The 17,645-nt window shown below is 37.5% G+C and overlaps 1 protein-coding gene across 4 annotated transcripts in view; it reads right to left on the reverse strand.

Moving 5' to 3' along the window:
- STXBP6 (syntaxin binding protein 6) overlaps positions 1 to 17,645 on the reverse strand; it is a 234,223-nt gene that overhangs the window by 143,623 nt on the left and 72,955 nt on the right. For 3 of the 4 annotated variants that reach the window (XM_015585549.2, XM_015585548.2, XM_025043365.1), the window contains exon 2: positions 17,048 to 17,236. In XM_015585549.2, coding sequence (XP_015441035.1) covers positions 17,048 to 17,201 — 154 coding nt within the window. In that variant the 5' untranslated portion in view covers positions 17,202 to 17,236. Of the gene's footprint in view, positions 1 to 17,047; positions 17,237 to 17,557; positions 17,580 to 17,645 lie in introns of those variants that run through there. The other variant, XM_025043366.1, reaches the window with a different exon arrangement.

The raw sequence follows: 17,645 nt of genomic DNA on the forward strand, positions 1-17,645 counted from the left end.
ACATTTTTTAGTTTATTCAAATTCTTACACTTTATTTAATATATATATATAAATAAGATAAATACATGGCAATTGAAAAAGTTGAACAATGACTTTTTGATGATATTAAGAAATTTGTTGTGATATTGGTATTATAATTGCACTTTTAAAAGCCTTCTTTTAAGTATATACATATGGAAATATTTAAGAATGAAGTGAGTTAATTTACATAAAAGTAATGCAGTGAGGGGAAGTGAATGGATGATGGACGGCAATATGACTAGTCAGAAGAGTTAATTGTTGAAACTGGATCAGGGGTACGTGAGGTTCATTATACTATTCTCTCTACTGTTGTATAATTGCATTTCCTATAAAAAGATTAAAAATAATAAATACTTAGAAAATCCCATTAAGACTAATAAGCTTATTGCAAGCTTGTAGCCATGTAGCAAATTTAAATAAATGCACTCAGTTAATACATGTCAGCATAAACACAGTTTTCATATATTATACTCAACTATTAATAGTCTAGACTTTCCCCCCTAAACCTTTTCTAAACTTCCACAAACCTCATTCCCAATATTTTGTGCAACTGAAAAGAAATCTGAAGGGTGTAATTCTAAAATATTTTATATTTCTCTTTTTGAGTTATTCTAAACAAAACTGAATTTCTGAAATGGCAGGACTGTAACTATTAATGATCTGCAAGCAGCATTTAATATTCTGAATCACGAAAATTTAATCTCAGCTCCATAATTGACAGTCTCTTTATCATTAGAATAAAATTCTGGGTTAAAAGATTTTAAAGTATCATTATTCAAGGAAAAAAAAATACACTAGGAACCAGATGAGTATCTCCTCTCACTAAGCAGAGGAGGAAAAAGGTATATTTTCCTCTTGCTTTGTTTAATGCTGTCAACAAATTTTGTCAAACGAACGAGACTAGAAAAGTGACCAGAGGGCATTCCAGCTGAGGAGAGGAAATCACCTCACAAAGCTTCTGAGAGTAAGGAGATATCTCTAAGCACATTTTATTTCTTCACATATTTGTGAGCATATGAAAATGCTTAATGTACAGACATATTCCTGCTTAAATTTCTGACAGACAGCATGGAGGTAAGAATGTCTTCTGCACTTCTTATAGCATTCCTCTATGTCTAAAAGAATGGGACTTACCTAGATGTCTAAGTGTCTAAAATCCTGAGTGCTGATAATGTAGCATGTTAGAGGGAGTGGCCTGTGGCTGCCTTACCAAATTACTCCAAATTGGGTGGCTTAGAACATGTTAATTCTCCCACAGTTTTGGAAGCCAGATGTCCAAAACAAGGTGTAAGAAGGCCATCTTCTTGCTGGAGGCTCTCGAGGAAAGTCTGTTCCTTGTCTCTTCTAGCTTCTGATGGCTGCCAATACTCTTTGACTTGTAGCTACATCACAAAATAGAAATAAAGCAACACCTACTCTGTGCTAGGAAATATCCCAGGTGCTTTACGCAGATTACCTCTCATCTTTACAACTGCACCAAATATTCAGCTTTATTGTTAAGGAAATGAAAGTACAAAGAGGGGAAGTAACTTGCCCAAGATCAGACAGCCAGTGTCAGTGCAAGATTCATACCCAAATCTGTTTGATTGCAAAGCCCAAGCTCTTTTCTCCCCTGTCATGTAGCAACCAGCTACCGATCCCCACACGTATCTGAAAGTACAAGAAAGAGTTTAATTTCCAACTGGCAAATAACTGGGTAATTGAACATGAAGGAAAGATTGCCTACTAGGTATTTGGTCATGTGGATCAACGGAATTAAGAAAAAAAAAATCACTGCACCATTGAATAGACTGGAGTTACACAGAAAAGAATAAAGCCTCAGCAAGGTTCAGGACCAAGTTATAAAGGCTGGCACCTGACAACAGAAGACTTTGCCTCTGCCTACCAGGAAGAAGGGAGAGATAGTTAGGGACACAGCTGAACTGCTACAGACTAAGTCCTCAGATGCAGGTTTTGGCTTTTAAAGCTTTTAATAGTAGCAGATAATCGAAATAAATGGCATTCGTTTGCATAAAAATGAACACGGAGAAAATAAAATGATAAACCAGAAACTGGCTTTCAGAAGTTTCTTTTATATCCTTAAAGCGTGTTATCAAACTGTAGGAAATTCAAGCTCTTTGGGGACTGAGGGCAGAACTTTAAAGCCATCCCTGTGTACAGACTTGCAAAAGCTGTCTGCTGCCTACTGGGCGTCAAGACTCTCTCCTGAAACAAAGACATTTTGAGAAGAAGAAAATAAAAACTGACAGTACATCAACTTAAAAACTCACACTGCGCAAACAGGCAAGTATTTATGTGCTTTGTTTTTGTAACACACTGATTGACTATGCTTTCAAAATGAAACACTAGAACTTAGTTATTAACAGGTCCAGCACTCATGCTGAGGCCAGGGCTGTGGCGCTTCGAGTGTCAACGATTAATATAGCCATAAAGCAGTCAGGTGTGGTTCTTGCTGTGTTCTTCCCTTGAAAATACTACCTTTAAAGAATTCAGTATATTCTTGGGGCTCTTAAGCACTCTGAGGCTGGAGCTGCATTTTACATGATTCCGTACCCATCCCTCCAAAACACACACACACACACACACACACACACACACACACACACTATGCTTAGCATGCTGTGCCAGCATATCAACCGACATGTGTCTGAAGTCTATGCTGTGCCAGCTCTCTAATTTCCACATCAAGCCCACGAGGTATGAGCTGTCCCTGACATCTAGGTGAGGAAAGCAGTTCACAAAGGTTAGGTATGTTCTATGGCCACAACTGGAAAAAGATACGGCTGAGATCCAAACAGAGCTGTGTCTAAGCCTAGTCATGCTTTTTCACACACCAAAACCTTTCAGCATGTGTCATGACTTCGAAGAGTATCCAGCCTCCTTGCTTTACTCTGAAACTCTACTGGTTTATCACTCACTTGCTCTTTGGAAAAGATGAGTAATTTCCATTTCCAGAATGGATAATGTCATACAAGACAATATAACAGTGACAAAACTTGTGATCAGGCTCCTAATGTCTGTCAGGCTCCTTGGACTAAAAACCTTCTTTGGCCTTCTGCACAAAATTTTGGTTCCTGTTCGAGGAATATGCAAAATCACCAGCTGCTTTCTTGCCTTTTCTAGTGCAGTCTCTGACAGATGATTGATGACTCTTACTCCTCGTCACCGATAGAAGAATGTTTTCAAATGTTAGCTGAGGATAATGAAACTAACACTTAGTAAGCATTTATTGTGTTCTGGGGCCAAGCAAGGCCGTTTATGTATATCTTCTCATATACGTGTTAAGTCCTCACAACAGTCCTCCAAGATAGATATTTTTAATCACCATTTTACATGAGTAGAAACTGAGGCTCAGAGAGGACAAATGATTCTCTCTAGGTTACATGACCACTCAGCAGAACCAAGATTCAAATCCACAATTTTTCTAAAGCCTTTGGCCTTAGGTAGAGTTATTTCTGATCACTCTGATCCTGGAAATGGAAGGAACACAGATTACGTACACAAAACTATCACTCGATTAGTGACTTCTGGACCATATGTTTTCCCCACTCATTACCCTACATATGACAAAAGGAAGCTTCATGTCAGAAAGGCTTCTGCAACTTCTCACCAATATGGCATACCTGACTTGTCGGCATGCACGAACTCTAAACTTTTCAAGATCCATTAGAAACTTAGGAAAATAATGCTCTACAGAGCATCTCTCATAAAAGCAAAACTTGAACGTTCTAATTGGACTCAACATGGTTAGGCTAAAATTAGAGTATTGTAACCCATAAATTTAAGTAAATCATTCTCATCCAAATCTCATTTTTAATACTGTACAAAGTATTTATGATACTAACTACCCCGTATAATGCCAAACACAGTATCCTCAAAAGACTTTAAGTACCATCATCTTATTCTCACCTCTAGGCAAAATTTAGACTGGCCACAGGGAAATTTAAACTTGTTTCTGCAAAATGCTCCCCTTGCTTGTGACTCGCAAGATATTTCCAGTCCAGATTCAAAGAACTCATTTTATGGAAAAGAAGATTCTTTTCTTCCTCTGACCTCAACGTTCACAGAGCTCTACTGTAGCTCAAAATAAAATTGGATTTTGGAAAGGAGCGAGCTTGAAATATTATGTAAAAAAATCTTGGCAACAAGATCCCTATCATATCACAGTCTTAAAGCCAGAGAATTTTATCTGGAAGGCTAGCTAACAGTGATTTAAAAAAAAAAAAAAAAAAACACCACAAACACTTTTTGAAATTGAAGGAGGCATAATATAATCCTAAGTGCCCCCGGTTAGTAAGTCTATTTATGAAAATGAGTGACGCAAGGCTCCTTAGTATCAAGTTGCATTTTTTTTTCTGTAATATTCTGTTAAAACACAAAAACTAACAGTAGCCAAATTAAATGAAATCAAAGTCCATTTAACAGGCTGTCCTTTAAAACTCAAGGTAAAAACCATCATCATACAAAAAAGTTCCAGGCAAGAGTCCTTATGTATCAACACTGAACAAATGAATACTTCCAACAAATACATAAGGAAATAAGCACTACGGAATAATGATCAAAATAGGAAGCCCAGATGTTTATCACAGTGTGTGTATTGATTCTAGACGTAATTATCTGAGATGGTACAAAATGGGTGATAATAGTTGCTCAATCAGTGCTCTCAATGTTAATACTACTGCCACCACCATCACCACCAGCTTTAGAGGGGTTGCCACTTTTTGCAAATACAAATGCCCTCAGAGAAAGGTATTCAGATTACATATCAGTCTTGCAAGGTTTTTGTAAACTATGTTATTTCTTTCTTAAAATCTCAGATCAGTCACTCTTGGAGGAATTTTTAATAGTGGTGAGGGAAGAGACAGAGTGACTTCAGAGTGAGGAAACCATGATGGGTTGCAAAGACTGGCTGAGGGAGGCAAAGGGCATTAGTATCTAATAGCAGCTGAACAGGACACCTGAAGTGAGGAGCAGCAGAAAAAAAGGGAAGGGAGGGTAAAGACAATCTCTGATATACATTCTCACAGAAAATCAATCCAATCTCAGAGCTATGTTATTTCTGAAAACAAAAGTGATATATTTAATAGTTACGAATTCCATGGAAGAGGGGAGTATTTTGACTTATATTTATCTTTATGTAAGAGATAATACTGTTGGAAAACTAGTATTTGAATTTAAGTTTTGAAAAATTTCTTTGCCAGAGAAGGTTGGCATAGCCGTTCTATAAGTAAATGGTCTATACAACCCTTACACATGAAGTGTAACAATTGACAAATGAATTAAAAAATTATGCACAAAAAAGGAAATGCACTAGCTCAAAAAGACTTGCTTATAAGGGAACTAAGGACTTTGCTGTATCAGCAAAGAATGAACTTCTCCTGAATGATTCAGTAAATGTCAGATCCAAAGAGGAAATGTAGGTTTTCCTTTTTTAAACATACAAAAGGCCAAGAAGCTTAGAACTAAATAAACCAGGCTTGACCTGATGATAGAGTAACTAAAAGCAAGTCACAGATGTTTACATCCAGTCCAAGTCAAACCTAATATGAAACAAAAACCGTCTCAGCCAGATTTCAGTTTCCAAAAGGACAGCCACCATTTCCATTACCAAGAGCTAAGCACTGTGATGGGCTCCTCGTCTGTGTTAGGACACTTACTTAGTTCATACGGCAGCTAGCTCTCTGCCTTGCAGAAAGCTGTGGAATCACTGCGGGCGAGCTGAGATGGGAGTCGGGGCAGAGGCTGATTCCAAAGGGCAGTTACATGCCCACTACTTTGGGTAACTGCCTCTAAAGGGCAGAGATTTTACAACAGTAGATTATAGTCCGCCAGTCATAGTTATTACTATAGCAGAAGTTTCCATCTTCCAGGTCTCTAGCTGGGGCTCTCCAACCACTTTTGACTATGCATCCCCTCAATAAAAAATGTATAAATATTAACTGCCAATATATGCATTTTTGTAAATTATATAGTTAGACCACTGCTCTACATTATAAAGCACACATGAAATATATAAATTCAAAGGCAATTGTATTTAAATAGAAATTCTATTGTTTTCTTTTAACCCAATGCATTGAGTGGTACACCACCTTTAGAGACAATAGCATTTTGGCCTTTTCTCTCCAAAATACTATCACTGGGCACTCTCCACATTATGGGTCACCATGCCAAGAAGGAAGTGACAGAGAAGTGGGATAAACCTGCAACTTGACCTTTACAGCTGAATTCATGCTCAGTTTCTTTCAACCTCAAGACCCTAGAAAAGACATACCCACCTCCTTGATTGGCAGCTGACAGGCTCTTCCCAGGAGTGAGTGGTACAAGTTGTTTCCACAGACTGTTGTGAAAAGGAATGGCACAGAGATGTAAGCTCAAATTCAGCTTAGCTACTAATCCCATCTCTTTGTCACCTAATCCTACGTCAACTAGAATCATTTTCAAGGTCAAAAACGAAACTGGCAAGAAGATCTGAGCATGTTTTTTTTTCCCTTCGTTTGCCCGATTGTTGTAGTTCTGTGATGCTGGGCAAGCCACCCAACCCCTCTGGGCCTCATTTTTTCATGTAAACATTAGTGTTTGATTTGAGGATGACTAAGGATTCTGTTGGATATAAAAACCTAAAGTTCTAAAAGAAAATTCCTAAAAAGTTTATTTCCTTCACCCTATTTGTTCCATGGGTCCAGTGATGGATCTGATATAAATTCAGATGTGAATCATTAATTAAATGCACTGACCTAGGAAAAAAAGGCATGCACGTTTGGTTGACATTTACCACTTCCCCCAACCCACATCTAACAACAATACAATAAAAGATATCTGATGAATTTGTTAAGGGAATCAGACAAAAAAGTAAAAAGCTGCCTCTTTTGAGAAGCATTAGGGCTGACTCTAGAGAAGACACATACCTTCTTCCTTTATTTCTCTGTGTGCGTGCAGGCACAACTTATGTGCAACTGTAAATGCATATGGAAATCAAATAATGCCCTAACCCTAAAGAGAGCAGGCATCATATGTACCTCAAATAGAATTTGATCAAGAACAATGTTAAATGTCATGGAGATGGTTAACCAGTTGTTAAGCAGACAAAGTTCGATAGGATATTTTACTTTTAAGGAGTTCTGGCAGACGCGGGTTTTCAAATGAGCTCATTTTGGTCCATGGCAGAGCACAGAACACTTGAGGTTCCAGTTTCATCTGACCACTCACTAGCAATGTGGATGTTTCCTCTAACAGGTTATCTGTGTGCTTTTCAATTTGCTCATCTGTAAGATATATTGTATATATGTGTGTGTGTGTGTGTGTGTGTGTGTATATATATATATACATATATATATGATTTTTTTAAAGCAAGACCAAGTTCCTTATTTCTCACTGTGAAAATTGAAACAAAAGATCCAATAGTAGATAGTTAAATATTCTATGGTATTCAAGAAGCCATAAAAATGACTTCTTATAAGAGTAGAAAAAATAAAATTTTTTGTTACCGTGCAAAATTAAAGAGAACAAAATTACACCTAAAATATTATAAATGGTGAAGAGTATTAAAAAGCTAAAGCCAAAGTCACAATTTTTGCATGATTTCCCCCCCTTTTTTGTGGCTTTTTCTGTTTTTGATAAAGAATACAAATATATTTATAGGGAGAAAAATAAAAATTCATGGACCCCAAAACAAAGTTGTCTCTTACCTTTCCGCAAGATAAAAGGATACGAACAAGAGGAAAAAATATTTATATAACCGCTGCCTACTCATATTAGCTGGAAAATCAAAAAGGGCAGCTCTCCATTCCACTGTTTCCTTTTATGAAAATGGAAACTTAGATCCCAAGGAATCAAGGCCAGGTCTATTCTTGCCACCTCAAATCTACTTGCCAAGCCCCTGTGGGCTTCTCAGAGCAACATAATTTGTTAAACTGATACAGACATCAAAATGCAGTTGGATATGAAGTCCAAAAGTGAGCCACACGGGACCCGCATGTGGTGGATACAAAATAATTTGTGTTAAAGGGTATGAGTGTGTGTGTGTTGAGGGGAGGACAGTAGGAATATCCTCAGATAAATTTTTGATAAAAATCATTTTTATTTTTCCCTTGAAAGCTCTCTTTAAGCAAATGTAGAACTAATAAACGATTTCTGTGAGAAAAGAGCATTCAGGGAAAATTTCGATATATTCAATGTCCATCAAATGATCATTTATCCCTCCACAATATAAACTCTTTCTTCAGGAGAAACACTCAGCTACTTCAAAAATTTGAGATAAAAGCTTCCCGCTGTAGGTTAAAATGGAAGCATTTATAAATTGCTCTTTTTGGATGATTTTAAAAGTCTGAATAAATCGGGGAAATCTGCAATTTCTTCTCATAACTGGGCCTTTAAGACAGAATAAAAACCCCTGCTCAGTAACCCGATAAATTCCAAGGGAATTAAAAGACCACCCAGCAGCAATTTAGTGTGAATAACAGCAAGTTAAAAAAAAAAAAAAAAAAAAAGCCAAACGAAGCTCCAGCTGTGAGCCCAAGCTGTCTGAGCAGGAATAAGATTTGCTCGATTCCTCCCAGGTGTTTCATCCGTTCCACGGGGATGGAGAAGTGTCTACCACATGTCCCTATCCTCTAGGGGCCGGCAGTCTGGTGAGGTAAACAGAAAGCAAAGTGACAAATACAACCTGGCAATGCTAAGTGCTATTAGGGAGATGACATGGGAGACCAGAAGAGAAGTGTGATCAAGTACAGAGCACAGTGACTAACTGGTCATCTATTCTTCACGAGACTGGACAACCTGACAACCTGGCAACCTGGCTGTCCCGGTGGTCATGTATAGTTCCTTCTGGAAAATTCTGCATATGGTTTAGCATGACTATAACCGGAATGGAAATATCTTCATATTAATTCTTTCTCTCAGAATGAAGGGTAACAGGAAAGAGTTGGGCAAACAAGAACCTGATCTGGTCTGAAACGCTGGGTCCACAGGTGTTTGTACCAGCCTCTCCCAACTCTGCTATTTGCTTAACAGTGCACTTGACTGACCTCAGAGAATATTTTGTTTTATTTTGTTTCAATTTTTCTTTTGATCCAGTGAAGACAGGTGTAGGAAAATAACATCTCTCGTTTCAGAGACAGGAACTCAACTGACTAAGCCCATTCTAACTCTTCACGCAGTTGGATAAAGAACACAAGGACTTCAGCGTCCAGCACGATACGCCAGCGATGTGCAAATACTCATTAGATCAGAGTGGAAATCTGCAGACTCTCAGAAACACTAGCGGTGTGATGCCCACTAGTATTCTAGTTTGGGGGTGGGGGGAAATAATTTTGGAACACAGAGAATTAAGAGAATCTTGGGTTAGAGATCTGGTGTTCAAATGACCTTGAAATCCCCAGCAGGAGTGGGACGCAGAGGGGAGGAAAAAGCAAACTTGAGAGAGAAAGGGGAAAAAGAGTATGAAAAGGGAAGTAGGAAAACCCCAAGACAAATCCTGTCATGGACATAGATTAATATGTTTTTTTAAAACTGCAGATAACTTATCTTTGTATGACAAGAACCAGTGGATGTCCCATTTAATGGCAAGATAATAATGTTGCTCATAAAGCTGAGGACCTTCTACATATCAGGACTTACACATACACACAGTTCAGTTACTCTTCAAAATGCCCTTGGGATATAGATATTTCCATTTTATCGATGAGAAAACTGAGGCTCAGAAGATGTGACAGAACAAGTAAAGCCAGTATCCTACCCTAAGCCAGTCTTATGCCTAAGCCTGTGTTCTATATAGTGTGGTTAGAAGAATACAGGGAGCAAGAGGAATTCATGCCATCCTCAGGTGCCTCTGACTACAACAAACTGACAGATGAAATGCTGATGATGTTCAACTCGAAGTACAGCAGCAAGGAGCACTAACTTCTACAAGTGGGGACTCAGAAAATCACCATCAGCAAAGAATGCATCTGCATGGAATAAAACCCTGCCTTCTTGCTCAGCTGCTGTTGAGGAAGTCTGTCAGGTATACAGCGTCTCGCCAGCCACGTGCCAGAAGGAGAGCTGCTTTCATTTGCAAGCCCCCTAACCATCACTTGCTCTACCTTTGCAATCAGTCAAAACTAGTCAAAACCAACATAAGTGAGTCAGCTGTCAAATTCTTGTTCTTAACAGTGGCCTGCCTGTGTGGTGGGAGAGCACACAGATGGAGTTTCCTTTTTAAATGAAATGTTTTGGCACTGGCCTCTGTTAAGAGTTTTCCCGTGTTTCCATCTGGTTTTAGTATTGGAACGCACACACGAGAGAATGGAAAAAGAAAACTGTGTTGGCGTGCTCAACCACTAGAAAAACTGAAGTGGTCGACAGCACATTCTCTAAATCCTCAGAGATTAAAACGCTTGCTCAAAGAATGTTGTCACATTGTTTTTAAGGAAGAGGAGACATCGCCCTGTCCTAGAAAAAAAATTAAAAGGAGTGCACACTTGGGAGTGAGATGAATCCAGATGTGAGTCTCAGCTCTGTCACCATCCAGCCACCTGATCCTGGGCAGTGTACTTACCCACTTTAAGCTTTGGCTATTTCCTCTGTAAAGTAGAAATAACAACAGAAGCCACTCGCAAGGCTGTTGTGAGGATTAAATGAGATAATATCTGTTAAGCACTTAGTTATCTATTTTTGGACTCTCCCCACAAGGCTTTAGAAAAGACAAATATTACTCCTACCAGTTCTCACAGGAAGTGATCAAGAACCCCCAAGGAAACTCTAAAAAAAATTTAAGGCATATACTTTTTTTCTGTTACACAACTGAACAAGTTCATATATGGCAGTGTCCCTCTCAGAAATCCCTCAGAATCTCCCTAAGGAATCAGTTTTCTCTGACTCAAATACATCCCTGACACTATCATTCTAACATGTGGCTTTCTTAACAGTGCAGTTATTGGTGTAGAAGATTGTCACCACCCAGCCAAAAGCAATTAAACACGTAGGAAAGCAGAGTACTACAGAGATATGATTATCACTAAAGTGGTGTGAGGGAAGGCAAGAAAAGATGTTTGGTTTGGGAAGTCCTCTCTCAAGAGAATAGGATGGGAAAAAAGAAAAGAGGGAAGGAGCGGGGGAGGGAAGGAGGGAGGGAGGGAAAAGAGCATAGTGGCTAAGGGAATAGACCTAGAATCAAACTACCTGGGTTCAAATCCTTGTTTTGTAACTCACAAGTTGATGACCTTGGGTGAGCTAATTTACTTTTGTATGCTCAGTATCCCCATCTACAAAATGAGGATAGTACTATTATCTATCTCATAACATTGTTGTAAAAATCGAGTTAATATACATAAAGGGCATAGAACCATGCCCGATACAGAAACTCAATAAACACTATTACTATTATAATTATTAATTCAAAGGGGGCTGGTGCCACCCTAATCTTATTGAGCACTGAAGCATGTGATGGGGTGCATGGCAATGCTACACTGAAGGTTATTTAGAAATGACACCTCATGGCAAAATCTAGTGGGCAGATAACATGTCAGAAGAAAACCCTCTCCTCTTTTACCTTCCCATAACCAAGGATTATTGTTGTTATAAATGTTTTAATAAAAAGTGTCTATGCACATATCACAAAAGAGCCAAATTCTCAATATAGAGTATACTAGAGAATATTATGTCTTTATACAATAAAAAAGAATGCAGAAAAGGTCATATAATCAAGGCACTGGAAATAACTTTGCTTTTCATTGTATTGTCTTCTAGAGCTACTTAAAGTTTTATGGCTGGATTTACATATCAATCTCCATATTAAGAGATAAAGAAAGGGCTTACCCTGACTTACACTGTATTCCCAATGCAGGACAGTCTATTAATCATTAACCTCATGAATGAGACAGAAAGACAGAACTATTGGTCAAAACTGTTCAATGTCTTTATCAATTTTGAAATGTTAGGGAGAACTCTGCTCCTTAAAACATGGCCCTCTCTACAGCACACTGCCTTCTTGACCTGAGTATGGTCAAGGCCACTGGGGTCACAAAGACTGGGTGATTTCTGAGTCTGTCACTTCCAGAACAGTGACTCTGAGATGTCATGACCTCTCTGATGAACACTCACCATCTTCATTTAACACTCATCGGTTAAATGAAGAGCATGCCACCCTAACTGACAGGGATGTTGGGAAGATTAACTCGAATTAACATAAATAGTATAATCTACACAAGATGAATGATTTTTACTTTCTTCTACCTAAGTTTCTGAAAAATTCATATTTTCAGCAATATTTACTACTTCTATGATAAAGAACAGTAAATATATATCATTATTCTTTTGTATTTCTTCTTTCACTGCTAATACTTTTGTAAAGCTCTGAGTTCAGTGTGGGTTTCTTCATTTTCCTGGATAAAAACTCTTAGAAAGTCAACTCACCACTCCTGAATAAACCATTCCTATCAAGGTCAAATTTCATCTGTCTTGTATTCTTTGTTTCTCTCTCTTCTAATATTTATAGACTTTGAGATGACATCCAGTCTGAATTAGAAGTGGATAAAAACAATTTCTTTCTTAAGCTAGATAGCTGAGAATTAACTTTGGTTACCCTACTTCCAATAACATAGTAATGAATGTTCTCAAACCCTTATAAATGTTTTAAGCACCAATTTGTATTATTAATAACTTAGATTTCTCCCTACATGACATGTGCAGAATAAGAATGAAGTCTGGTATAAAACTTCCAAGGGAATTCAGAATCCTAGAACCCAGAGCCCAAAGGGACCTTTGAACTTGTCAACTGAATTAACTGAAGCCCAGAAAAATCAGAGGTTTGGCCATGATCAGTCAATAAGAAAGAGACTAAGAAGTATTCTTTTGATAGAACTGAGTACCAAAATTATATCATTGTATCAAGTGTCCCAATAAGACAACCCAGAGTGTAACTCTCCAAGAGAGTGAAACTTCTCAACCTTAGCTTCAGTATAACACTTTCAAAATACAGGTTAGTTTCCCCACTACCCTGGTGGTGCATACTTAGTAGGACCCAGGTGGTACTGGGCCATCTGTATTTTGAAAAGTTCTAGAGGTTATTCTAAGGAATACCTAGGGTTGGCAACCACTGAGACAAAGAACAGTATTGCCATGTTCTAGGCTCCTAATCCACATCGTTACCTCCCATGGGCATCCATTTACATAAATTATTTTATCAAAGAGCATTCAAAACTTTCTTAAATAAGAAAATTTTGTTCTCTACAAATCCAAAACTATTTTGAAAAGATTAAGATTTTGTTTCAACAAAATATGTAAGAGAATGTATCAATTACAGAAATTAAAGTTATTTCATGCTCCTTCAATAGGGACAGTGAGTAGCAGCCAAGGAAAGATTTTAAAAATCTATTTATGGCCATGAAGGCTAGCATTGCGATACTGAATTAAACGGGATCAGATTGATTTTAAATAGGAAATTACAGAATGTTTTATAGGTAACTGGCCTCTGATAATAAACTGATTTTAACTTCTTAGCATGTTTCTAGTTTAGTTTTATAGACCTAAATATCATGGAGGAGACAACAAACTGTAGAGATTGCTGTGGGCAGGGCTTTACATTTTGAATGAGTTAACGGTTCTAAGCTATACACTACAGTCAGGTATGTCGTAAGCCATAAATTAAATAGCATCTTCCATTTAAGCATCTTTTGTGTTTATACTTAGCTTCAAAGAACTTAGAATACATTGACACACAAATCACATAGATGCAAGCACAGGTTTACATGCATAGCAACTGCTGTCTGAGGGTTCAAAAAAACCCTCTTATATAACTTTTTATACCTATAAAGGAAAGGGCTAGTTTCTGCCCACCTTACAAGGCAGATGGAAATAAGAAGGTCAATAAATTTTTATGATCGACCCACTAGTGTCTCTGTGAGATATTATTAAAAATTCAATTTTATTGAGATATATTTATATATAATAAATGTACCCATTTTAAATATATATTTTGGAAAATATATACACCTAAGTAACCATCACCACAGTCAACATATAGAATACTTATGCCATTGCAAAAATTCCTCACACCCCTTTGCAATTCAGTCCCCAACTCCAATCCCTGGCAAACACTAATGGGCTTTCTGTCACTATAGCTTAAGTTTTGTCCATTCTAGAATTTCACATAAATAGAATCAATCACACAGCATGTAGTCTTTTCTGTCTGTCTTTTTCTTCACCAACATGTCTTTTGAGATTCACCTGTGTTGCTGCATATACTGGTAGTTTATTTTTTAGACTAATATTGTACTGCATAGATATAAAATAACATTTATTCATTCACATGTAGATGGATATTTGAGTTCTGATTTTTGGTTATAAATAAGACTGTTATGTGGACATATGCTTTTATTTCCCTCAGGTAAATGACTAGGAACAGAGTTGCTGAGTCCAAGAAGTGTATGTGCTTGACTTTATTTAAAAATGCCAAATTTTTTACCAAAGCCGTTATATACATCATATTTACGTTCCTATCAGCGAAGTACGAGAGCTTAAATTGCTCCACATGCTTGTCAGCACTTGGTATTGTCAGCCTTTTTAATTTTAGCCCGTTGCCAAGAAGAAAAGGTAGAAACCAGTGCTTTAAGAATGCCAACCAACAGAATCATGTCAGTACATATCATTTCACTCCATTTAGAAGCCAATGGGGAAGTCCATTGAGAAACACTCAAATTCTCTTCCAAGGCTGGAGATTTTCTCTCTCTCTGTACATAATTACAGCTAAATAACCCTAAGATCATCTTGTTTTCTCCACTCCAGCACCTTTCTCTACAGAGAATATAGAACCCCCCCTGAAAATAATAAGTCTTATGATCAGAGGCCTCTACCTCTCAGATTATAAATTCTGATAGACACTGGGGAAAAAATGTTCACACAAATAAACATTAGTAAAAGACATTGGATATATAAAACACACATGCTTACGTGTATGTTGGCAAGCTTTAAAAGCTATGATAGTCTTCGTTTTAAAAAAAAAAAACTCTTCATGCTGTTTGAAAAGTGGTTAAATATTATTTGCAGATATTGCCTTAATTTGGACAAATTTTGCCTGTTCAAAATGGATAGCTGGTTTTCATCAACCAAACCACAAGAATTGAAAGGCTTGGCCTCCCAGAAAGCGTAGGTTGTTCACACTAATGGCTGGAAGGAGGCTGTCATTCTCAGGTTCTGTTTTCACTTTACAACCTCCCATGTGAGTTGAGCTACAAAGAGGTCATCCTTAGACTGAATATGAGAAAAAGAGAAACTCAAAATCCAGCTGAGTCTTTTAATGAGGCTGCTATTCTCTCTGCCTGGAACACTCTCTGCACCAACACCACCCTCTGTTCAGAACCAGTGAAGCAGCTCTGGGTTCTCCCAACCAGGCCAAATTCTCCACACACATGCTTGCATATCACTATATTTTTCCTTGTTAACCTTTTTACAGTTTATGATTATGTTTATTTTAGTGAGTAACTTATTAATGTTTATGACTCCTTCCCTACCAAACAAAGTAAGTTTTATGAGATTTTCTCATAATTGACCCCCCAGGACTTACAGAGACCAGCACATAAAAAGCACTTAATAAATATTTGAGTAATTAATAAGTTACTTGTTAATTAAAACACTGCCTTACCAGAGGTGTGACTGATATGTCTCTAAGCTTCACATAAAAGTTAGGAAATAAAGGTGGCTGCTTCTTTCTCAATTATAAGAAAAATCAAACTGCAAAAAACTTGGATGTCAAAGTTGCCTGGCCTTCTCCTGCCCCAGTTTCCATGAACTCATCTGCTTAAATGTCAGATCTATTTTATCAACCTGTTCACTCAAAATTCAAATCTGTGCAAAGAATGAAGACTTTCAGAACATAAGATTTTCCTTCATTAAAATGAAACAAAAGAGCAGTTCTCATAGTTTCAGACTTTAAAACTGTAGGTCTTGATAATTCATAAAGGAAATTCAATTATCTAGTAAATCCCATGTCTTCATCTCCTCCAGCAGGGAAAATACTATTTCACTGAGATGAGGCAGTTACGGTCCCCATATTGCTCTCCTAGACTTCATGATCACAAATAGGCCAATGACAGAAAAAATATTCTCACCAAAGGGCTATGTTCTCATTTCATTTTCCACTAAGATATAGTCTTATTATTATCTTTACATGTTCTTTTTGGAAAAGTTATCTCTACTCTCAAATTCTGATAAACTTAAATAATCAGAGGCTTATTTTTTTTTTAAAGCTAAATATGAGTCCAAAAAACAAAAATAAAGTTTTATTCCCAAGCCACCACTGAAGGAAATAAAAAAAGATGAATTAAGGCAAGTCTAACCCTTTCATTGCCCAGAAATATCGGGAACATTACAAATGCCTCAAGTATTCAGATTAGCATTACCCATAACTCCATGGAAAATTTATCCAAGTTTTATCTCAAAAAACTTGGTATAAATCCACAGTAAATCCCACAGATCTCCTACAATCACAAACAGAAAGAGAAAAAAATAATCCAACAAAATTCTGAGCTTAATAGACACAGATGCCTCTTCCTGACAAGGAACAGCTCTCAGGCAAAGCAGTGATCTATGAGCTCAGTCTACTTCCTCACGTTCCATAATGTGTCGATATTTATCTTGAGAAAAGCTAAATTACTGATTATTGGCAACTGTTAAGAAAAAGAAATTCAATGAAACTCAGGCTGCTATCAAAGACAATTATCCAAACACTAGGAATTGTTCTAAAACAAAAATCGCGTCAATGTCCTAGTGAAGGAATTATGGACAAATAACTGTGTCTGCCAAACCCTTTACAGAGGCTCTTAGTGAGTCAGAAAATACATTAAAATCAAACTTCATTTCTTTTCCCATATAAGGCAACCTCAAAAGGAGAGGTGTCACACGTAAGAGTTAGAGAAGAAACAGAAAAACAGGAAAAAGGAGTGGAAGATCAGACGTGTACAGAATCTGGGTATCTGACCCTCTTAGATATCTTAGCATTAACTCTTTTTAAATAGAAGCTTTAAAAATAATATTGATTTCTGGTTTTCATTACCTGACAGGCAGATATAAGTTAAGTATTCGCCTTGACCCCCAGTTGCCAAGAAAGGAATCTTTTTCTTTGTCCTCCTCTTGACTTGGACGGCTCCCAGCATCCTTTCATCGAGAGGTGCAAAAATTTCCTTGCTGATGGCAGATTTGGCACTCATTGTAGAACAATCGAGGAGGGCACAGAGAGAGTTTTCTGAAAAGAAAGAAAAGGCAAGTCGGAATTGACAATATTGTAAGGGCCCACATAAGAATGAGCAGCAAGTTGACATGCAGGTGAAGTAACTTTCAATTTGTGGTTTAGCCGCTTACTTGCTTGAAGTGTATTACAGAATCATTAAAAGCAAGGTCTTGACATTTGTAATAACTATGAAAGCATAGAAACAAAAAAGGAATACCGATTCGCTCGCTGAAAATGTCAAACACAATGTGAGATGAGCAGCACGAACTGGGATCTAGAAAGTTTGCCAGTCTGTACCCCAACTGCACCTACATCAAACTGGCATGCGCTACCCACCTCCATTCCTATCTTGTAAGGAACGTGATTTCAAACTTCCAGTTGACAAGTCTTTCCACCGTCCAAAGTTTTTAAAGTCAAGAAGTTC

The sequence above is a fragment of the Pteropus alecto genome, unplaced genomic scaffold, assembly GCF_000325575.1.
Source record: "Pteropus alecto unplaced genomic scaffold, ASM32557v1 scaffold171, whole genome shotgun sequence".
Classification (NCBI taxonomy): Eukaryota; Metazoa; Chordata; class Mammalia; order Chiroptera; family Pteropodidae; genus Pteropus; species Pteropus alecto.